The sequence below is a fragment of the Calypte anna genome, chromosome 3, assembly GCF_003957555.1.
Source record: "Calypte anna isolate BGI_N300 chromosome 3, bCalAnn1_v1.p, whole genome shotgun sequence".
Classification (NCBI taxonomy): Eukaryota; Metazoa; Chordata; class Aves; order Apodiformes; family Trochilidae; genus Calypte; species Calypte anna.
Genome location: NC_044246.1, coordinates 42,206,787 through 42,221,423, shown reverse-complemented (window position 1 = coordinate 42,221,423; position 14,637 = coordinate 42,206,787). Strand labels below are relative to the sequence as shown.

General features: G+C 36.9%; 1 protein-coding gene across 1 annotated transcript in view; it reads right to left on the bottom strand.

The window, feature by feature from the left end:
• KIF16B (kinesin family member 16B) overlaps positions 1 to 14,637 on the bottom strand; it is a 132,765-nt gene that overhangs the window by 37,890 nt on the left and 80,238 nt on the right. Inside the window, exons 21-24 of the mRNA XM_030448245.1 lie at positions 13,934 to 14,039; positions 13,359 to 13,409; positions 5,946 to 6,068; positions 345 to 434 (exon numbers count right to left, since the gene is read on the bottom strand). Coding sequence (XP_030304105.1) covers positions 345 to 434; positions 5,946 to 6,068; positions 13,359 to 13,409; positions 13,934 to 14,039 — 370 coding nt within the window. The remainder of the gene's footprint in view (positions 1 to 344; positions 435 to 5,945; positions 6,069 to 13,358; positions 13,410 to 13,933; positions 14,040 to 14,637) is intronic.

Genomic DNA, 14,637 nt, shown 5'->3' with positions numbered 1-14,637 from the left:
GGAACAGTGTTTTTCTTTTAAATGAGAAGTTGTCAGGATGACATGATCTGACTGCAAGTATCTTGCAATGAACAAAAAAGAGAACTCCAGGGAATGCCACCAGGCAGCAGTAAAGGGAATTAACAGCCAGAGGCAACACGCAGAGCCACAGATTCACTGCAATATTCATTCTGTATCCAGCAGCCTTGGAGCTTTAAACTGCTAAAGGGCTTGCCAATCTTACTAGAAGCATACAACCAAATAGGAATACTGGTTTTGAACAAGCATCTTTGAAAAAAAAAACAACGTATTTTCAAGTCTCTACCTCCACAATTTTTTGCAAAAGAAGTTTTCCCAAAACTTACCTCTGGGTACTTCAGTTTTAAAGTTTTATGCATTTCTCGAAAACGACTGTACCGCCTGAATACTGTCCACGTCTCATCCAGGACTGTTATCTGTATCAGGCAGGATAAAAAGAAAAAAAACGGATGTAAAACCACACAACCCACAATGCAATATACGAGACTGTCACATTAAAATGGGCAAATTTTTGTTCCCTTCAATCCATAAGCTTTTATAGATTAGCATATTTTTATTCCATTACAGTGACAGGACTTCAATTAATAAGGAGCACTGACTGCCAAGACGAAAAAACCCTCAATGCACTTATTCCTTATTCTGGGGTGGTTTGACAAGGATGTAAACACGTTAAAATGCCCCCATCATTCCTTGGTGCAGCTATGCAGCTCTCAGCTCTCGATGATCAGTGGGTGTTCCATTAATGAATGAATAACATCAGCATAAGTGTACTGTAGCCTCCCTGTACATTCATAGAAATGTACATTCACAAACACACACACAGAATTCATAGAGATTCACAATTAATAAATAGAGTATTTCGTGGGCACACAAAGTTCATTACCGGAGAGAATGGATTCCAATTTCTAGGGTAAAAAATTATATATATTAGCTTTCAGAAGAAGATATGCCTTTAAAAGGCTTTTGGCCTGTGTCATCAATAAGTTGTTGAACATCCCATTTATACAGGAATTTTCATTGAAAACAACAGAATTACTCTTGCAAATAAAGCACAGAGAAACAGGGAAGGGTGAGGGCAAGCCAACCTTACCATCAGTTATTCACAAAATCCTCACTGGAACTGAGAAACCACCAATAATTTCCAGGGAAGAAAAACTTTCACTGTCTGAAATTAAGTGAAATTGAAGAAATTTTTAAGTGGGTCCTAAAACTGCTGTGACTGGAGCCTTTGATTAGGAACAGAAATCCTTCTGTTGTTCTGGTGATCCAATGCTACCAAGAAGCAATGATGCAGGAAGCAGGGGACATTTTTCTATACCAACTACCAGTGCTGATGAAAGCTAGCTGGCATTGCCTAGACCTGAAAAGACTTACTTCTTTAATCTATCAGGCCAAATACATGATGTTACCTCTGCCTAGCTATGGTTTTTTTTACAAAGATAAAAATAAGCATTTTCATAAAGTACATTTCGCAAATACACAGCCTTTTTAATCTTCAAGTGACTTCTAAAATGAACCAGTTCCCTCATTACTAAGTGTATCAAAAAGTTATGGAGATAAAGAAAGGTGCAACAGAGCAAGGATAACCAAGTTACCAAAAGAAACCAGAGCAATAAAGGCAGAGGAAAGTAGCATCCAACTTCTGACATGACTGCATGACAACCGCTACCTTTTGAACAAAATAAAATCATCTCTGGTCCACCCTTTCTCATCCCAGCAGCCCGTGCTGTTGCATATGGAACAGCAGAACTTGGGGAAGTGTTCTGGAAACCAAAAATTATTGTGTGTCTTACAACATCAGGCATCAAGTCTCTACAACTACCTGAAAGGAGGTTGTAGTGAGGTGAAGGCTGGTCTCCGCAGTAACAAGCAACAGGGCAAGAGGAAATGTCTTGAGTTGTGCCAAGGCAGCTTTAGATTGGATATTAGAAAAAACTTCTTCATTGAAAGGGTTATCAAACACTGGAACAGGCTGCCCAGGAATATGGTTGAATCACTATCCCTGGAGATGTCTAAAAGAAATACATATGTCGTTCTTTGGAACACGGTTGAAGCACTGGACTTGGAAGAGTTAGGCTATGGTTGGACTCAATCTCCCTAAAGGTCTTTTCCCACTGGAACGATTCTGTGATTCAGATTTGGGGAAGGTGAGGGGGCAACTTCTTATTTTTACCTCAATTTTTCACGGAAAGATATAAGTAAACAAAACTGGTCTCGTAACTTTTGACAAATATTAAAACATTGGTTCTTCTAGGACATCACCACAATGCAAATCCATTATTTCTGATACAACTGATCCTCCATGTCAGCAATAGGCTGGACTGCTACTAGAAGACCTGTATGATGGACTATACTGCCTCTATTTATTCTTAACAGTATTTCAAAATTTATGATTTAGGTAAATGTATTTAACATGCATTGTCACGTTTAACTAAAAAACAAACAAAAAAAGGCAGCAATTCAGAAATATATATGTTAAATTCATTGTGATCAACCAATTAGCCATTTTTATTCTTTACTTAAGGGTTTTGTGATTCCAGTGTTCAAGTAAACATTACAGTGCAATGGATAATCATAATAAAGATGTTAACTCATTCCTTTTTTTTTTTTTCCTGTGATAATTTAATGTGTACATGATTTTTATTCAAAAGTGACCTCTTTTAACCCTAGAGTTTTCACAGAAGCATGTCTTCAGGGAAGCAAGCTTGCACAAAGCATCCAGCTGCTCAGCCTGGAGGAGAGCACGTACATAAGATTGTCAATCAGGTTGTTAGCTGTGCATCTGGCAGCTGTCTAGGTGATAAAATAGTACCAAAATTACCCAAATCAAATTGCCTGCAGCCAATTATTTACTAGCTCCCTTCTTCCAAGTTTAATAACTTGTTAGAGATGGACAGGAAGGAAAACAGCAAAGCCATATATCTGTGCTGCCTAAGAACAGAAAGATTTTTGACATTACTTGGTCCCCATCATCCTCTTCAGTTACTTTCCTAATTCTTGTAATGAAAGTAGCAGGTAATACATTGCAAAACGGTATTGTTTTTTACTGCTGATATGGGAAAATTAATTTAAAAGCTAAACAACAGGTCAGATGGTTTCCAAGAGGAATAGAGTTTCCAGAACAGGGTCTTTTACTTCTACAGTTGATCCAAACAGTTTGAGCTGTTTTTTTTTTCCCCTCCACTTAAAAAAGCTGCATGACAAACTATATATAAACTCTGTACTTATGTGACTGCGATGTACAGATCTTTTTTTCAACAGTAGTAAGAAAAGAAAATTTGAAAACCCTTCACTTTTTACTTGTAATTGACTAACACAGTAGTTAAAATATTGTCTTAATGAAAAAAAATGCACATGGTTGAGTAAATCTGTAAGACAGATTTTCAAAATACTCTTATTTGCCCTTAAATAGCCCTAGATTTGACTCAGAATCGTGACAACTTCATTCAAGCACACCATTTCCTATGTGAATCTTACAAATTTGAAAGGAGATACTACAGCCCTATCTCCTTGTATCTTCTTCCGCATGATGTCTGAAAGAAATAACCTAATGGAAAATTTCAATGTATTTTATTATACAGGATCTGTTTCCCTGTTGCTTCATAGAAACAGAGGTAAAACCATAATGGAGGAGAGAGAAATATGCTCACCTTACTTATCTGGGCTGGTTAAACTGTCATCAGTAATTGTGAAAATTCTTATTTCTCTAAACAGACTTTATTGAAACTGTTCTTTACATGGTCTATGAATACAGCATTCGAAAAGCTAAACCTTGCAAGATACTAAGGGTTTTATGCAAATTTATTTCTTGGAACCATTTTTATTGCGGTTTTTAAACCAACAGAACTGAGGGGAGATCAGGCTTTTTCTTTTTTTCTAATTTATGTAGGTAACTACGTATCAAGAAGCAATGCTTCTGATTTACTCCAATTCTGCAACAAATCACGGAGCTCAAAGGAACAGGACTACAAACATGGACAGTTTTAGCAGACCCACCACAGCTGAACAGAACTGTGACCAAAGCTTTGGGGTGCATATGTGTGGATCATCTGCTATAGACAACTTGTCAAAGATCACTTTGAAACAAGAAAAAATAGTTTTGAAAGAAAGGGGATAGATAAAAGGAGAGAACTCAGAACGAGGAGAGAAAACTCAATAAAACCAGGAAGTCTTATCTACAACTTTCCCTCTTATCAGATTATCCCCTGCAGGCCTGTGCTTGATTCCAAGTTTTGCTTCCATCACCTGGTCTCAGAAGACCCTGTGTGTCCATGGGAGCTGCAGTTCCCCCTTTCCTTCTGCCTGGCTGCTCCTTCTGCCATCCATAGGTACTCTCTGCAAGCACTGTCTATAACAGATACTGATGGCATTATAAATGCAAAAGCTCTTCCTCACAGAAACAAAAGCCACAAAATTGCTGGAGCCTAGTTTCATACACATTTGTATCCCTTCTTGGTCTAGCCTCCTGTCCTTTTCTGGTTACCCCTTCGCAGTATTTTCCTTCTATGACATTTTCTTCCAGGTAAGTCCAGGTCTTCCTGTACATTTCTTCAACTGTCCCTTCATCCTAGGATCTTGCAGGTTTTTAAGGGTGAAGGGAGAATACTTGGAAAAAAAATCCACCAACTCACCAAAAAGAAAATACCTTTTTATTGTATTTGCCCTCATTAACCATTATCCAGTTTAGTAAATCCTGTGTACTGAAAATAGATGGAAACTACAACAATCCTTGGGGAAGTTTTGTACATGCTTGCTTTTCTCTCAGCATCTATATGGCTCTGGGCTTTCACTGGCCCCAGGAAATTCAAAGTTCAAAAGGCAGAAGGAAATATTCCATCCACAAATTGTCCAATATGTTTTGAGGTGAAAATTTAATTAGCTCAGAGATAAGATTGCCCCTCTTATTAAAAGCCTATGTAAAAGTGAATGTGAATATAGTTCAAAACCAGTCCTGCACACTGGGAGGGCAGGTCACTCCTCAAACTTACACCAGCTAATGAAGCATCTGGCAGTACATTCAGAGAATCAGGCTGCCAGTTCTGTCTCTGATGCCATGTACATCAGTTACGCTACATGTCCACACGCACAGAGAGCACATTCCCAATTAGACTTCACATCTTGCTTTGAAAAAACACTGGCTTAGTACCAGAGGAAACATAATGAATATGTATTTTTCCCCAGCATTACTGCAGAGATCGACTAAGGAAGTCACTAGAATGGAGAGAAAGCAGGTAACAGTTTGGGGAAGCGAGATCTTAGAAAAGTAGTGTGGGAAGAACTAGAACAAAGAGAGCATTATTGGAATCAAGCTTTGCTGTGGATATATGTAAAATACTCTACTTACACTTTCATTACTACAGGTAAATACTACAAGTCTGAATTTTCCACAACTGACACTCGCATCTCAATAAAATTCCTATTCAATTCCTATAGCCAATATGCATTTAATTATCATCTCTGCAACACTTTCAACTAACTGGATCTGCAACTGCTCACCCCACAAGTCTGACCACCAACCTCTTGTGTACAATCAATCCACTTGGAACATAACTGTCTTTGTATTGTTCATGCCTTCTCACAACCTCTCTTACTGAGCAGTACTGAGGACACTTTGACAACAGAAAAAAACAGAACCAAAAATTGCACTTAGTGGAACAAAAACTACATTTCCTTTGGGTTAGTAAAGTGATTTCTGAAATCTGCAGATTCTCGGGTGCATTTCCAGCTGCTGTTTCCATCATTGCTAACTGTGATGCTGCTTTAGTGAACATCAACAGCTGGACAGAGCAAATTAGGAACTATTTGGTTTTAAACAGAAAGGCATTTTTCTATTATTATTGCTGCTACGATGCTACTGTTATTCAAATGCAAACAACATGTAGAGAGAAACCTCAAATATTAAGGATAAGCAACTGAAAAGCACTTACCTTTATTTCAAACTCGTAGTGTTCATCCTTTCCCTGCCCACACAGGACATAGCGTGGAATACTAATTTTAATTGGGTCCTTTAGGTTGTCTGGACTTGCTCCCAGAGAACGACAGACCATCCGCTTTCATGTGCATACCAAATAGGGAGAACAAAGGAAAACCAAAATCACTACATAAGGAAAGAAAGAAAAGAACTTCACTAAAAATGAGAAAATGTTCTTGGCCAGAAAAGCAGGGAAAGAGAGCATGGAGGAGGCAGAAATTTCAAAAATGAAGGAATCGCATGAAAACAAAGTGGATCTCCTTTTATAAGCAGCCCTAGCATTTTTTCAAGGAATAGGCATTTTCAGCTTAGACTAAAAAAAAGAAAGGGAAAGCAGAAGACTTTGTATTAACCCTCTTTGAAAAAAATAAATACATAAAGCAAGCCTTCACAGCCAGCCACAGTTTTTGTATGTCAATCTTCGCCCCTGAAGGGGCCTAAGGTAAAGTTGAAGAGGGACTTTCTACAAGGGCATGGAGCGAAAGAATGAGGGTAAATGATTTTAAGATGGAAAAGGGTAGATTTAGGTTAAACATTAGGAAGAAATTCTTTCCTGTGAGGGTGGTGAGACACTAGAACAAGTTGTTGAGAAGAGCTGTGGATGCCCCACCCCTGGAAATGTTCAAGGCCAGGAAGGATGGGGCTTTGAGCAACCTTTTCCCGTGGGAGGTATCTCTGCCCATGCAGGGCGTTGGTACTAGATAATATTTAAGGTCCCTTCCAAGCCAAACCACTCTTACGATTTCACAGTTTATACAACAAACCTGTTTACAACATTATGCAAAGCTCCAGGGGATCAAGGCAATTCAGAAATCTTAAGACTTTTAAATACAAACTCATTTTTATAATTAACTAAGGGATCGATAATTTAATAATGTGCTGTCAGAAGAGCTCCTTACTATTTTCTTTAAGTAATCTAATTAACAGAAAACTCAACTAGGATAAATTTGCATGGTGCAAAAAAGTCTAAAAGGTATTGGCCAGGAAGCCACATTCCTCTAACAGCCAGATGGAATCTAACTGAAGTTATGTTTAAAATAAAACATTTTTGCAACTGAAAGATTAATGCTCTGCAGTGACAGTGTTCAAAAGTGTATTTGCTATTCAGTGATGTTATCCATCACTTATGTAGATACTGCAGTTTCAACATTCATTTCAGTCCCTCAGCAACTACCAAAGATATCCGTAGCCTACACCCTTTGACCAAGAGATGTGGCTTGGTCAAAATTCTTCAGTCTTGACCAACACTCTCCCAACAAGTGACCATGGTTCATACTTCTGCTCATTGACACTTGGTCTCTGTGTAGCAGCTGCTGTGACATGTGATACATGTGTAGGGGCTGGATAAAAAGTTTGAAAGTCATTCATAAATGCCTCCCTGAATGGTGTCTGTTACAGACAGCCTTTGGGCAGCATTGCATGGCTCTTGAGAAGGGGAGGCTTCTATTTCAGTACTAGGCAATTATAAATGCCAATGTTGTTTCCCCTAATGTTAGTATTAAAGAGTAGTAAAAAAGAAAATAAACTAAAAGTGAACTTGAATTCAAATTAACTGACAATCTAGAAAGTGTTTTCCACATTTTTTTTTTTTAGGGAAAATATAAACCAGCTTGTCTTTAAATTGAAAATCTTTGTTCACACAACAAATATTTTCTCCGCTTTATTTTGCCCCTCTCTCACTTCTCCACACATTACTGGCTTGGCTTTTCAACTAAAACTCATTTCTGGAGTGAAGAAATGTAAGCACTTCCATCCTTGGGGGAAAGAGGAGCTCATTGCCTCGACAATAATATAGTCTGTTTTAAAACAACTATCAAACCATGAAGTCACTCTTCAAGCCACCTCTGTCAACAAGAAATTTATTTACAGTAATTTTCAGAGAACTATTACAAACAGCTAATAGCAAGTGAATAATCTCAAACACAAAGTCCCAATACACTAAATAATGCTTTGATAGTCATAAATATCAATTATGTTATGATTAATTTACAGCAGAATAGAAGACTGATGGAAATAATTTTTTTTCATAAAACTTATGAAAGACTATTCATCCAGAAAGATTTTAACACAAAAGAAAGTTGGAAAACCATGTTATCTGGAACATACACCAACACTTAAATTTGGGGTATAATCTGAAAAGGAAATCACTGTCATTTAGCAGCCTTGATTAAGACAGTCCTCCCAGATAGTGCCAACATTAATTTTCGTCAATGCTCAGAAGACATGATGACAATGAGGGAGCCACTCTTGAAGTTGACTGACATGAGGTTACACTGCAACTCACTACTACTCTGTCTGCTCCACATTCTCTGATATGTGTATACTATGTGTATATATGTGTAACAATTAAACCTCAAAATAACCTGACACACTTTAGTCACCTTCAGACATCTTCATACATTTTGGTCACCTTTGGAGTTAACTTTAAGGTAATAGAAAATTTTGTTATGATAAAAAGCAACCTTAATTCTCAACCCAAACTAACATTCATCCTTCCAGACACTTCTTCAATCAATGCAAGTTATTACTTTCTAAATCCCACATGAATTACATTATCCTGTTTTAACATATGGTAAGAACAAATGGGAAATGTTCTTATGCTAGTAGAGGGACTGAAGTCTAACTCTGTCTAGTAGAAGATTGCACCTCTATTGGCAATATGCTTACAGGATTTAGAATTTCAGATTAGACACCACTTTTCTGCCAAGGACCATCTTCCTCAAACAAGGCAGATGGCACATCCAGGCAGCAGGATTCAAAAGGTATTAAGCTACTTTACAAGGGAAGAAACAAAAGATGAGAACAACAGCTTATTCTCTGACAGGGGTACAGGCAAAGAATAACCTTGTACTAGCTAAAGGCAAGCCTCGACTAAGCAAAATCTACTAGTATTCAATTGTTCTATTATTTCTTGGAATGTAAAGAGGCTGTAAGAGATGCAATCTCACAGCATCAACAATCTCATTAGTAAGCCAGCAGAAAAAGATGAAAGTCAGGCCAGACACATTAGAGGGAGAGATCCTTACAGTTAAACTTACCCCACCAGGCAGGCAGAGCCCCAGCTGCTAACTATCTATTTAACAGCATGAGAAACCTGTACACAGACCATAAATCCCAAATTGTTTGTCTCACCATAGGTATAGTAGCATGACCAAAGTTTCAAAAGCTATTTAATGCAAAAGCTCCTGTTTATACCCTCAACCACGTTCGTTTTCACATCACATTTTCCTTAAACATTCACATCAAGAGAATATAAAGACTTATTCTATTTTATACAAGTTAACTACTTGGACAAAAAGGAATGACTTAAAGCCATGCATTGCTTCCTTGCACAAAAAGAAGGGGAGAAGGAAATCTAAAAAAGCTCTTGGACACTCTCTGCATTTTTCTTGTTCTGTTTCACTGCTTCCACATAGCTTACACTCTCCTGGCTCCAGGCAAAGCAGGGCAAACCCAGGGAAAAACAGATACAGCAAATCCATCAGTTCCTGGCAACTCAGACAACATGCTTAGAATAAGCCAAACATGATCCCTTTTACACTTGCTACAAACTTTAATGCAGTAGTGCAATAATCCTTAATGCAAAACTCTGAAGCAGAATTATTAAAGCTGTTCTCCCCCAAATTTTAAGTATAAAAGCTATAAAAATCCTTATAATTAAGAACATACAGTGACTGTTCCATAGGAACCTAAACACACCTTAGCATTTCAAACAAACAAAAAAAACCTTGCAGATGTTTTCAAATGTTGTGATCAAGGACATGAAATGAATGAGAAGCATGAAAAACAAAGATACTCAAAAAGATGAAGAAAAAGGTAATGGAGTATCGGAGAAGACATTAATGAAGACAGCAGATGGAGGGAGCCAGACAACACAGCCATAATAGAAATCAGAAAGCATGCCAGTAAATGTAGTTGTGATTCACCTGCCACATAGAATAGACACATTTAATTTCCTAAACTTCCCAAACAGATACATATATACATATATATACAGCACAGTCAAGACTTGCAAAAGGTAAGCATTCAAGTAGTAATGATTTTTGCCAAGATGAGTGTACACACCCTACAGTATTCCCTTACAGGCTCAAAGGACCCTTTTGCTTATTGATATTTAAAGTAGAATTAAAAAGTAATAAAAATTATCAATATTCATTAGCCTCTTATTCTTAATGTATCTAAACGTATTTGGATTTCAACACCTAGTCAGATGCATAATTAGCCAAATGGCTTCTTCACTTGAACTGAATGTTAATTTCCAGATTTCTGAAGGGATATGCAAACTTCTTTGAAGAACTGAGGGGATGACTGTCAGTTGAGTATTTATTTCTTTTTCACAGTATTTAGAAAAACCAGTTCCTGAATCAGATCCAACCTTGCTCCTTCTAGAAAATACAAGCTCAATTTTTGTGCAATTCTCTTTGTCTGGCAAAATCACACATCGGATATCATTCAAACTGTACAATTGAAGGTTGTCAAATTGCGATTGCTGGCATGAGGCATCCAAAGAGTTAGCTTCAGGATAAACATTATTTCTCCTTAAGAGACCTATATGAGTAGTTGAAAGAACAAGAGCTCTATACACACTGTGTGTAGCACAGTCTACTTTCACTGATGTATACAGCAGTACTCGAATGTCACCTAATGAAGGCTTGATACTTCCCATATTTTCATGGAGTAAGTATACCAGGTCAGCTAACTCAGTTCTAAATTTACAGGACAATTGTACTCCATTTGAAAACACTAAGTCATTTACTTCTGATGTCCAGTCAAGTGAAATCTGCATCAAATCACTGTTGAGGAGCTGGTGATTTAAATAAACAGCATCATCTGTTGTAGAAATCAAAATGCTCATTATGTCATGGCAAATTCTTTGAGTGAAGTTCTTGTTATAGGTAAATATTGTGAGTGAACCATCTTCAGCAGAACACAGAAGACTAATACTCTGTCCCGCAAAGCCAACTCGAACCTCCTTTATTGTGACAATGGCAACCTCACGAAACATTGCCAAGGAACTCTGGGAGATGTCTTGTTCGACTGATGAAACAACAACATACAATACAGAGCTGAACAAAAGCAAGCAAGCAGGTTCTGGATCAGGTTTTTTGCAACTGCCAACAGCGAGCCAATATATACCTTTCAACTCCTCCATTCTAAAATTAATTTGAGGGAAGGCACAGGTGAATAATGCCATTACTTTTTCCAGGGAACAGACCTGAAGCTTCAAAAAGACATCAGGAAAATGCACAAATTTCTGTCTTAAGACTAGGCTGTTTCCCAGCTCTTCATTTTTACAACAGCACATAAATACTTCAGCATGCTTTCTCACACAGACATCAGAGACTTCTGGGCTTACAGAGACTGTGATGGCCTCTTGCACAGGGGATTCAGGCTGAAGAACATTTTCAGTATAAGCTTCGACATCATCAGTAGAGTGGGACATGTCTCGATTCATATCTGACTTGAAGAACATATTTGCATGCAAGTTGCTTATAAATGGCAGATTTTTTAATAATGCCATTGCTTGTGCACATCTCTCATTTCTATTACACAAATTTCCCAAGGCCTTAATTTCTTTAGAAACCACCTTACTGTTGAGCAGCTGACTAGTGGCATCTTTGTAAAGACAGGAAAGCTTATTGAAAAGATATCCCAAACTATAGGTGTGCTCAGGGCTTATATCAGAATGAGTATCTATTGAGTTAAAAGAAATAAGATCAGAGGCTTTTTGAGTCTCAAGCTGAGAATTATTAGACTGGTCTTCTGTTGTTGGTTGCACTTTGTTAAATGGGCTGTTTTGTTTAGAAGTTTTAATTTCAGAACACACATTAGACTGAGAAAAAAGAAGGCATGATCTGCTGTTAAAGCCACCCTGGTCATTAGCACCCTTTAAGGATTCTACAGTAGACAGTTGTTTCAAGGTGGAACAATCAGATTCAGTTCTTGAGCTGTCACAATTTGGAAAAGTAATTACTTTATCATCAAAGTTATTGAAATTTTCAGACTTGCACAGCGAATAAGCCACATTATTTAAGTCATGACTTTGTAAAGAAGTAGATAAAACATTCTCGTAAGGAATGTTCTTAGACTTTGAAGTATTAATATTTTTAGAGGGAATTAAACTACTTTCAGTGTCACAACGACAAGCATAACTCTCCTGTTCTGAATTATGCTTTTCATTCTTAAATGCGTTCTCTGATGTGGAAGAGGAGGAGCAGATTCTTCTGGAAGTGAAGAATAAATCCCACAGCTCTGTATATTCCTTCTGTCTTGTATGGTCTCTTAATCCTATGTTTTCTCCACACAACTTAGAAGCACAACTGCCATCTTTAGACATAAATGGAAAGCCACAATGTGTCTGCCACTGTTGACTTTTCTGTTTAAAATTTCAAAGGGAGAAAAGAAACATCTTTATAAAATCTGCTGATTTGAGCATTTCTTAAGTTGATGATTGATTTTGATTGGTTTGTACAATTATTCAGAATTGGTACACTTGTACAATTTCTCAAGATTAGAGAAACAAAAATCCAACAGAAGCAACTGAGATCTGATTCAGGAATGGTTGATCTTTCCAGCCCTCCACTACTTTTCCTTTGTACAGTATCCATTTCACTTGGTTTAAATATGCTTTTCACAAAAACCAAAGGGAAGTCAAATGGCGATGCAGAAATTTACATGCTCTTTATTATTTTTTTAACCCATACACATAGAAGTGATCTTTTACTATCCAAAGTAGCATAAAAAATCCAATACAGTTTAAAAGTAACAGTGCAAAAGTAAAAAAAAAGTCCAAATTAGAGGTGCTGCAGTCTTTCTACTTTTAAGGTTTAAATCCATAAAGGTATTTAGGATTTACTCACCAAGATAAGTCATTAATCATTGTTCAGGCAAAAGTTAGGCCATCTAATAGAGTGGGGATGGGTGTAAGCCTCAGTTTAAACATGTATGAATCCTTCATGACACAGGCAAATTTGCCAAATGTTGCTTGCTAATACTCTAAACACCCTTACAGTTGTCAGTTCAACGTGAGTCAAAAATGTGAAGGGGTATTCCAAATTTAGACAATATCTCATTAAATGCTTTTACCCTCTGAAAATCAGGAAAGGGATACTGTTTCAAATTAAGAATCATGACAAAACAAGGAAGAAACATGCACAATAACACTACATCTTTCTAATAAGGAAAAGCTATGCCCAATTTGAAAATATGCACTTTAATTCCAGCTGGCAAAATACACTGCTGTCTTTATTAGCTATTAATCTTGCTGCGGATTCAAAATTCTAATTGTGCAGCTAAACATTTAGAAATTTAATTACAGGGCATGCCATAATTAAAAACAACCATTTCATTCTGACAAATTATGACCTACCTCATACTTCAGCTTGCGCTGAAGAGAGCCATTATTAAGCCTCTCATTATCCTAAGAACAAAAAAGGTACAGGTGATTATTAAAGAATGCCTTTCTCTTTTAAGTTCATTTAAATGTATAGGAAGAGACATTCTTTTAAATAGCCAAAAATAACTAGTTTCTTATTGACATTTATAAACCACTGGCTCAGAGGTCAATCAACCTCAGTCTTTGAATAAATGAGAACATCAATTTCTAAACAAGTATTTGTTTGCAAGCACCAAGAATATCATTCTAATGGGTGGAATTTTATCAATGTATTTTACAGACATAACATTAAGATTTTTATTTTATCTGCAGCCTTCCTACAGGTATTTACACAGCCTTCTCTGCAAAAAAATGGAATGCAACATTAAAAAGCCACTGGAAAAAAAAAAGATTAGCAAAATCTAAAACTGATATTTGTGATTTATTGTTTACTTTTTTTGTAAATTAGGTAAACATAGGAAAACATGGAAATTATTGAAGAACAAAACTAAATCACTTGTTGCACATGATGCATTTATGGTCAGGATTTCCTACTGATTGCTGCTCACCTTTAAACTTTCTGTAGACCAGAGCAGGTTAAAATCATTCTCCTCAGCTTTATGATGAATATTCTGGAGCCTTCTTTGCACTTCTCGTTCAATAAAGGCATTTATCCTTCAAGATATAGAAAAGTTTTTCAGAAAGTACACTCTTAGATAAAAATTAAGATGGGTTAAAGGGCTCTTTAAAACAGTTATGAACTCTTAAGTACTGCACAACTCTTAATTGGTAGCTTAATGTTAGACCAGTTTTGTTTCTCCTTCAGGACCACAGACATTTGGCCAAGTGTTCATTCAACAGGCAAAGGTTAACAATTGTTATCACAATTAGACTATTTAATGGACCACAGGCTAAGCCATTGCTGTGGCTCTTCATACAAGTGGCACTATGGGTAAGAGAAGAAGACAGAGCAGGCCAGGGTTGCAACTTTAGTTACTTAACAGTTCGCTTATATCACTTCTGTAATATCAGCAGTTCAATGGAAGACTGGTGTTCAAGCAGAAGGAATGTTCCAAGTTGATACTAAAAACTGCATGTTTAAGTGTAAGAAGAACAGTGTAACTGTAAGAGAGTAAATAGATTTTAAGTGATACTAGGCAGCTGCCCTATTAAAAAAGGACATCATTTTCATTCACTTTGTTGCTTTAAGCGTATATAAAGCAATACCATATAGACAAGTAACTGCAAACGCAAACCCATTTAAAATACATTT